Genomic DNA, 8,040 nt, shown 5'->3' on the forward strand with positions numbered 1-8,040 from the left:
GCAGATGGAAAGCAGCTGCCCCTCCCCTCCAAAGCTCCAAAGGGAGGTGTCTGCAAGGGCTGCTGCTCTGCGATGGGGAACAGAAACTCCCGAGCTGTGCTGCCTGAGAGTCACTTCTCAAATGTGACTGCTATTTAGGGGGTAGAAACGGCCTCGTGCTGATGGAAAAGAGGAAGGGGCCGCTGTTTTTCTGAAGACCTTTTGAGGCAGCCCTGTGCTTTGAGAATGTGAAAGGCAAGTTGAAATCAGCTGGGCACATCTCCATTTGCCGAACAAAACACACAACAGGTGAGCAGAAGCTTTGCCTCTTTAATAGAGTTACAGGTACGTACATGAGGAGGTCAGCTGTAGGGAGTCCTCATCAGCTAGGGCAGCAGACAAACCCCACCCAAGGACAGGTGTTTGTTTAGAAGAGCTGTCCTCATGGCTGTGGTGGCCTCAAACGCGCTCCCTCTGTTGCAGCCCCAAAAGATCTCATGAGACCCGGAGTGGCCGCGGCGCTGCCGTGCCCAAAGGTTCCCCCTGACCTGGACTTGGAGAGCCAGCCCTCACCACGTTCCCAGCTCCCTGCGGGCTCTCCCAGCTGCTCTCCAGCTGACGTTGGGAGACAAATGGTCCAGGGGAGCTTCATCAGTTTCTGAAGAAGGGAAAGACCCGTCTGACGGAGGCACGGAGGGTCGACAGGCCCCAGGAGCGCTGGGCTCTCCCATCGGCCCCAAAGTCCACACAGTCCTGCCCTACTCTGGGCTCTCGGGATGACTTGGAGTTGTTGTTGGTGTTGTGAGAGCCCAGAGGGATCAAGTCCTCGTCAAAGGCCCCTGCCAGCTCCTTGAGCTCCCTGGAGGTGTCTGCCCGCAGGTAGTGCCAAGCCTTGTGCCCGCTGTGGTCCCTGTGGCTGGTGTCCGCCCCGTAGGCTCCCACCAGCACTTTGATGAGCAGCTCGTGGCCGTGCAGAGCAGCCAGGTGCAAAGGGGTGAGCCCACCGCTGGCCGTGGGGCTGTTGATGTCCAGGGGATAACCCTTCTTCTGGGCGTGGGACACCACCCGGATGAAGCGGTCGTGGTGGCCGTGCTTGGCGAGCCAGTGGAGCGCGGTGAAGCCCGTCACAAAGTCCCTCCTGGTGAGCAGGCTGGGATCCAGCTCCAGCAGGCTGATGATGCTGTCTGCATCGCCCTGCGCCACCGTCAGTAGCCACTGGTGCTCCAGGGGATCCAGGGCAAGGGGCAGCACCTCGGGGTTCTCCTTGGGCTTCCGCTCTTGTGCCGTCCCTGCCAGGCCAGCGCTGCCGTCGTGCGTCTCGTGAGCCGCGGCAACGTGCGCGGTGCTGCTGGGCCTGCTCCTCTGCCAGACGATGTCCTTCAGCTCCCTCCTGCGAGTCCTGCCCGGGCCCACAGACAGCCCACCGGCAGCCCCAGCCCCGGCCGCCGGACCCCGGCCGACGCTCCTCTTGGTGCCCGTGTGCTGGAAACGCTCCCTGCTCCCCATGGCAGAGACGGGAACCGCGGGCCCGGCTCCCCGCGCGGGGCTGGGCGGCTTCCAGGAAGGACGTCTGGCTGATGCCGGCAGCTCCGCGCTCCGCCAAGTCCCGATGCCGGTCCCGCCTCCGCTCCCGCAGGGCCCCGGCGGTGCCTCCGCGGCTCCTCGGCCGCCCGCGCGGCGGCGGGGCCCGGCGGCGCTGCCCAGCTCCGGCCCCAGGCGGCCCGCCCGCCGCGGCGCGAAGGAGGAAGCGGCCCCGCGCGGTGCCACGGCATGTCGGCCGCGCCGCGCTCCGCCGGGGCGCGCAGGTGACCTTTGGTTACGTTACGGGTGCGGCGGGCGCGGCAGGTCCCGCTCGGCGGATCCTGGCTGCTCCAAATCTGCGTGGCCAGCTCACCGAGCGCGGCGCTGGTGGCGAGGAGCGGGCGGCCGCGGTGAGCGATGGCTTGGTGCAGCGCTCTGCCTGCGTGTTGTCTCAGTTCTTCACCTCATCTTTATTCTTCCTGTTGTATTTGGATTGGTTATCACTCCGTTCTCATCCTCACGCAGGTGAAAAGGTGTGTTTTCCTTTCCGGTTTTCCTCCCTGTCCCGCAGGCAGCGTGCGGGGCCGGTGAGGAGCAGCTGCGCGCCGCCGCGCTGCTCGCCGGGGCTACACTGGGACAGGCGGCGGAGAACTCGCCCCGCACAGCCACGGGGCCGCCGGGCGCCGCTTAAAGCACTTGTTGCGTGGCAGCCAAGCCACGGGACCCAGCGCGGCCCCAGAGCCGCGGGGCCGGCGGAGCGGAGCGGGCAGCGGCGGGTTCTCCCGCGGCGGCGCGACGGGCGGGCCCGGAGCCGCCCGGCCGGGGCGGGAGGTGCGGGAGCGGCCGGGGCGGGCTGTGCGGGAGCGGGAGCGGCAGCGGGAGCGGCCGGGGCGGGCTGTGCGGGAGCGGGAGCGGCAGCGGGAGCGGCCGGGGCGGGCTGTGCGGGAGCGGGAGCGGCAGCGGGAGCGGCCGGGGCGGGCTGGGGAGGCGTTTGCCTGCACTGTTGTCAGGTATCGCATTTAGCGAAATGCAAGAGGACGGTGCTGCAGAACGCGAGGCAAATACACGTGAGGCTTGCAGAAGGTGGTGCGGGTGAGCCCTCTGGTTTAAAGCTTCAGCCAGGGCAATTCGGTCACTTGTACTGTGCAGGTCTACCCGTTTCTCCTGGCCTCCCTGGACGAGACTTTAGGACAACGGGTTTCTCTCTCCAAGATCGTTTTTTGCCCTCAGGAGCGTGGAGTGTCAGCAGCAGTGGCCGTCTCGGGCAGTGAAACACGGAAGCGCCAGGTTCTGTTCCCGTTTCCTTGTAGGAAAGATCAGTGTTGCATTCCCCAAAACATTTCCAGAGACCGACTGGTGGCCTGGCTCTGTTTGAGCAACAGTGCAGCAGTTCTTTGGACTTGCTTAATGAGGCATTTTTGTCCCTTGGCCCTTCAGTCCCTGGGCTGGTCATGAGATGGACGTGGTGTGCCAAAGCAGGCTGCAGGGATGTGCCTCAGCAAGTTCCCAGCTCCCAGCAGGCTCTCACAGCTGCTCTTCAGCTCCAGTTGGAGGCCGAATGGGCCATGGGAGGGAGAGTGGGCGTGTGTGGTGGTGCAAGGGGAGTCCTGGGCAGCTCGATGGTGTTGTAGAATCAGCGCCGCTCTGCTCTGGCGAGACCCCATCTGCAGTTCTGCATCCAGCCTCTGTCAGAAGGACATGCAGCTGTTAGAGAGAGCCAGAGGAGGGCATGAAGGTGATGAGAAGCTCCCGGGAAGACAGGCTGAGAGAGTTGGGGTTGTTCAGCCTGGAGAAGGCTCCAGGGAGACCTTACAGCAGCCTTCCAGTCCCTGCAGGGGCCTGCAAGAAAGCTGGAGAGTGACTTTTCACAAGGACATATAAGGAGAGGACAAGGGGTAATGGCTTGAAACTGAAAGAGGAGAGATGGAGGTTAGATACAAGGAAGAAATTTGTCTCTGGTCATTGACCCTCCACCCGTGTGCTGACTCCTCTAAACACCTGCTATTTTTCAGGGATGCAATTTTGGTTAGTCAAGGCAGATGATGTCAGCATCACCCTAAACAGGCTGTCATAAATGTCTGTGTGACTCCATGGCAATATTACCAGAGTCAAGTATTAGAAACATTTAGTATCCATTTAGCAACCGTCACCACTCGTGGCCACATCATTTCCAGCATCTTCCATTCAAGCCTAAAGCGTCTCCACACAACCCAAAGACCTGTTGCACAGTGCTCCAAGGAGACTCAACAAAACAAAGCTTTATTTAAATATTCTAACTGGATATAAGTTAGGAACTATTTACAACTAATCTGTCAGGGTTTGGTACCCACGTATGGCAGCAGGCTGCTCCTTGCCGAAGGCCTACGCCCTGCTGTTGGATCCTCCTCAGGATCCAGTTCTCCCACGTGGTGCCTCTTCCTCCGCCACGTGTTCATCTCCTGCTTGTACAGCAGCCTGCTCAGATGGTGCAGTTCCACCAACGTCACCCACTTCATCAACTGCGGAGACATTTTCTGTGCCACTGGATCCTCTGGCTTGCTCGGCCGCTTCTATGTCCACCTTGGTGAAACAAGAGGGAACAGTTCAGTTGCAACTTTACAGGAGGCTGCATCTTCCCAGGAGAGCAATGCCTGCAAGGACTGCAGTGAGCTTTGACACAGAAATAAACAGAGGCTGAACAAAGCTCTGCTGTTAACCTCCAGCATCTCAGGGGGAAACTGTTGCTGCCTAATAGAGCGGGAAGTTCGGCTGCAGCTTCTGCTTTCCTGAGCCAGCTCTTCCCTCGTACTGCCCAGTACCAGGACAAGAGCTTCTTCCTTCCACTCAGGGCACATCTCTCCCCATGGCAAGCTCTGGCACATATTGAGCGGGCCCAGGCACTGGCAGCCCCTGGCAACAGCATCTTCCCCAGCACTGGCCACAACACATCAGAAATTCCTCAGACGCCCACACTAACACTTTCCCTTTTGAAGGACTGTGGGGCCTTAGGAACTGAAGAGAGGCTGGTGGCAGGGACAGAGGGAGCTGTCAAAGTCAGCCTGAAGCCTTGAGAAACACCCTCAGCTGCAGGCACGAGAGTGACGAGCGCTTCTTCAGCCAGGCCTTACAATCAGCTGGGGCTGAGCTTCTGCCCAAGGCTTTGGATGGTCCCAGCTCAGAGCAGGGCAGCATCAGGCTTCGCCGAAGACAGGCTGTGGACTCAAGAAAGCAAATATCCTTCAGCCATTAAAGGTGCAAACATGGGCTTCAGTGAAGACATTTAGTGCCACAGTGGGTCTGAATTAGGGCACAGATTTAAGACGACTCCTTCAGGTCCTGTCGTCTGCCAGTTCCCTCAGCCTGAACAGAAGCAGCAAGGCAGACAGGCACTGCCCAATAGTAATCAGAACTGTGAGACAAGTACAGAGACCACCACAGCCAATGCTCCCATCCTGCACCCCAGGATGATACCCAGACTGTCTAGTTCAGCCCACGGGAGCGGCATCTCCTTCCAGCTGCACCAGTTGAACGTCTGGAGTGCAACTTGACATTTCCTTGATGCAGGACTCGGGTTTTTTTAGCATAAAAGAAGTGCTTTCTGCTAAACTACCCAAGTCAGCATGGTTGAACAGGTTTTGCAGGAGCACAACCCTCTTAGTAACCTGTAAGCTGGCAAGAAATGGGCATCGATTGGCCAGTTACCTGCAGTTTACAGGTAACCTCCTGAGACACCTGCAAAGGAAGAAACCTTTCAAAAGCCCTGGCATCCCCAGGAGAGGCACTGCCAACCCCACTTGTCAGCCCCCTCACGGGGGAAGTTATGAACACGGGCCATCAAGGCACACTCCAAGGGTCTGTTTCTACCATTCCTCTTCTGCAAAACTCTCCTTGACAGAGATGCAGATTCTTACAGTGCTTGATTCAAATTCCCACACCAGTGTTTTGCCCTCAAGATACAAAGTCAGGGGTGTAACAAGGAAGGGCACACAAACTCACCTGACTGTCAGACAGGGCCGTCGCAATCCTGCCTCTCTGAAAGTAATAACGAATGTAGTTGTACAGGGCTGATACTTCAATTGTGAGAAAAACCACAGTGGTGATGATGAGGGTGTATTGGAGCATCGAGAGACGATGTGTCTTCTCTGCTTTTATAGCCATGGTCACTCTCAGGCCGCTCTCGATGTGGTGTAAGATCTCTGTCCCTGTCAGGTTCCCAATCATAATGGCAATGATGTTTTCATCACCTGCAAAGGAGAAGAGGAATCTCTGCTCAGTTCCAAGGTGTTGTATAAAAGCCCTTGTCTTATACATGTCCCAGTTCAAGTGCTACAGAACAGACTGGAAAGTCTCTAACAAGCATTTGCATATTCAACTTGAGCTCATGGACCGTGTCATCTCCATGGGCTTGTGGAGCTCACAGCTCTGGCTGATTCCCTGGGAGGTGCAGATGGGAACCATGTTCAGAAGGTCTTCTCTCCAGAGCACTCCTCACTCCCGTAGAGGACACACGTGCTCATCATTTCAGACCCAGCACATGGACCATTTCCATTTTCATGTGCCTTTGAACTGCATTAAAGTGATGACCAATCCTGTCCGGAGTGAGGTCAGTAGGGACTGTGGAATGTGCAGGATCTTAGGGGTGCCGGGCACGCAGCTGTTGGCTTAGGGACGCTTCCTGCACCAGCTCTGCCTCTCTCCCTGGTCTGCTGCTGCTCCTTAACGTTCAGTACTTCCCCAGACACCGAGCAACCAAAGCCAGAGATCATCCACAGACTCCTCCTTCCTCACAGCCTGCCAGGGCAGCCCTGGGCCGAACCTCAGAGCAAGGCTGAGGTCTGAGCACCCCACATAGCGATACTCACCAAGATGCTTCATGGGGAAGACGTCGTTGCCTTTGCCCTGCGTGTTGTAGATCACAACGGCCGCCGCTCCCCGTCTGGCTGCCACCCGGATTTTGTCAGCAAAGCTGCAGCTGCCGCTTGGGATCAGCGCGATCCAGGGCCGGTGGCTGGCGCTGAACTGGGTGTCTGGGGCGCAGGCTTGAAGGCTGCCGGAGGCAGGAATGGCCACGATCCCTGAGGCGCTACGGCAAGGAGATCCTGAGCCATAGACGCCACAGTTGCACTGCTGGGTGACAGTGGTGTTGCTGGTGCTGTTGAAATAGACCAGCTCTAGAGAGGCACTGAAGACAAATGCTTCTGTGGTCTCAAATAAAGTGCTGGCAACCAGCAGAAGGCAGAAGAAATGGAAGCTTGCTGCTTTCTCCATTGCTGGTTGCTATAAGCACAAATGTAGTGGCCTGGAAGTCTTTTTGTCTGGCAGTGGGTGGTTGTTAGCCCACAACCTGCCGAGGAATTTGGAACAGTAGTTCCAAGAGGCACTTGACCCCGTGCCACTGAGACCTCCAAGTGTCACTGAGTTGCTCTGGAGCTGGGCCTGGGATTTGAGTGACCTGCCCTCCCATTGTGACACGTCAGCCTTTGGCCCCTTCACAACCTTCTGCTCCTTCTCCACAAAGCACAGTTCTGCGCCTCCTCTCTCCCGGTACTGCTCAAACTCCAGCTTGGATGATGCTCCACTAGAGATGGCTCCAGCCTCCTCCAGCCCTGTTTCAACCTGAAGGTCACTCCAGAGGCCCAGGCCATCCTTCGTTTGGCTGTGGAAGCTCGGGGTTCTCACTTCTCAAAGCCATCTGTGGTGCAAATGACCTTGTTCAAAAGGGGCAGAGTGAGGGGAGTAAGGAAGGAAATCTTCCAAAGCTCCCCATGTTGCAGACTGACATAACCAAGTCATTCCCCACATTGCTCCTGACAGATTCTTTCAGTCATCCACGCTGTCCCTCACCCCTCTGGCAGCCCTGCACAGGCCGCTCTGTGTGTGTTCATCCCAAGGACTGCAGCTCCTGTCCCCTGTGTGTGCCTCTGGGCCTGCAGGCTTTCCAGCACAGCCTGTGCCGTGGCCCCTCCTCACACAGTCTCTGCCCGTGCAGGCACACTCACCTGGAGCTGCTGGTGGCTCTCAGTCCTGCCGTTGCCCTCCACGGGTTGCAGGGGCACAGCTGCGTTCTCACTGCGGGTTGCAGAGGAGTCTCTGGGCTGGTGCTTGTCATCCCTCCGTCTCTGTCTGTGGGATCCATATGTCTTGTCCCACTCCCACATCTCCTCTTTGGCTGAAGATTTTCCTTCTTCAACAGTGCTGGCAGAGGCGCCTGACTGGCCAGACTGGGCTGGAGGAGAGGCCCCTCAGTGCCAGGACAGTTTCCAGAACTGTTTTAAGGGAGCAGCCCTGCAGCCGCCCGAAGCAATAAGTGGCTGCACAGAACCCCATCACAAGCGTGCATTTACATGGAGCCCTGTCAGTCACAGAAGCTTTTTATTACAGTCACAGAATGGTCAGGGTTGCAAGGAACCTCTAGAGATCATTCAGTCCAGCTCTCTGCTAAAGCAGGCTCACCTCAGTTGAGGTGCACAGAAACGTGCCCAGGTGGGTTTGGAAACCTCCAGAGAAGGAGACTCCACACCCTCCCTGGGCAGCCTGTGCTTTTATGTGCCTCCCTCAGTA

General features: G+C 57.9%; 2 protein-coding genes across 2 annotated transcripts; both read right to left on the reverse strand.

Annotated features, from left to right (window-relative positions):
- Window positions 1-326: 326 nt before the first annotated feature.
- SOWAHD (sosondowah ankyrin repeat domain family member D) lies at window positions 327-2,519 on the reverse strand. Its single transcript, XM_062006405.1, is given in 3 exon segments — window positions 327-1,489; window positions 1,491-1,789; window positions 2,157-2,519. Coding segments are annotated over 3 exon segments (1,521 nt in total). The 3' UTR covers window positions 327-630.
- Window positions 2,520-3,718: 1,199 nt separating this feature from the next.
- Window positions 3,719-6,747, reverse strand: LOC133626559 (RING finger protein 148-like). The gene is made up of 3 exons (XM_062006406.1): window positions 6,342-6,747; window positions 5,476-5,723; window positions 3,719-4,059 (listed from the first exon to the last, which is right to left on the reverse strand). Exons 1-3 carry the CDS (start codon window positions 6,745-6,747, stop codon window positions 3,886-3,888), a joined length of 828 nt encoding a protein of 275 aa, XP_061862390.1. The 3' UTR covers window positions 3,719-3,885.
- Between the last annotated feature and the right edge of the window lie 1,293 nt (window positions 6,748-8,040).

This window comes from Colius striatus, chromosome 13 (genome assembly GCF_028858725.1).
Source record: "Colius striatus isolate bColStr4 chromosome 13, bColStr4.1.hap1, whole genome shotgun sequence".
Lineage (NCBI taxonomy): Eukaryota > Metazoa > Chordata > Aves > Coliiformes > Coliidae > Colius > Colius striatus.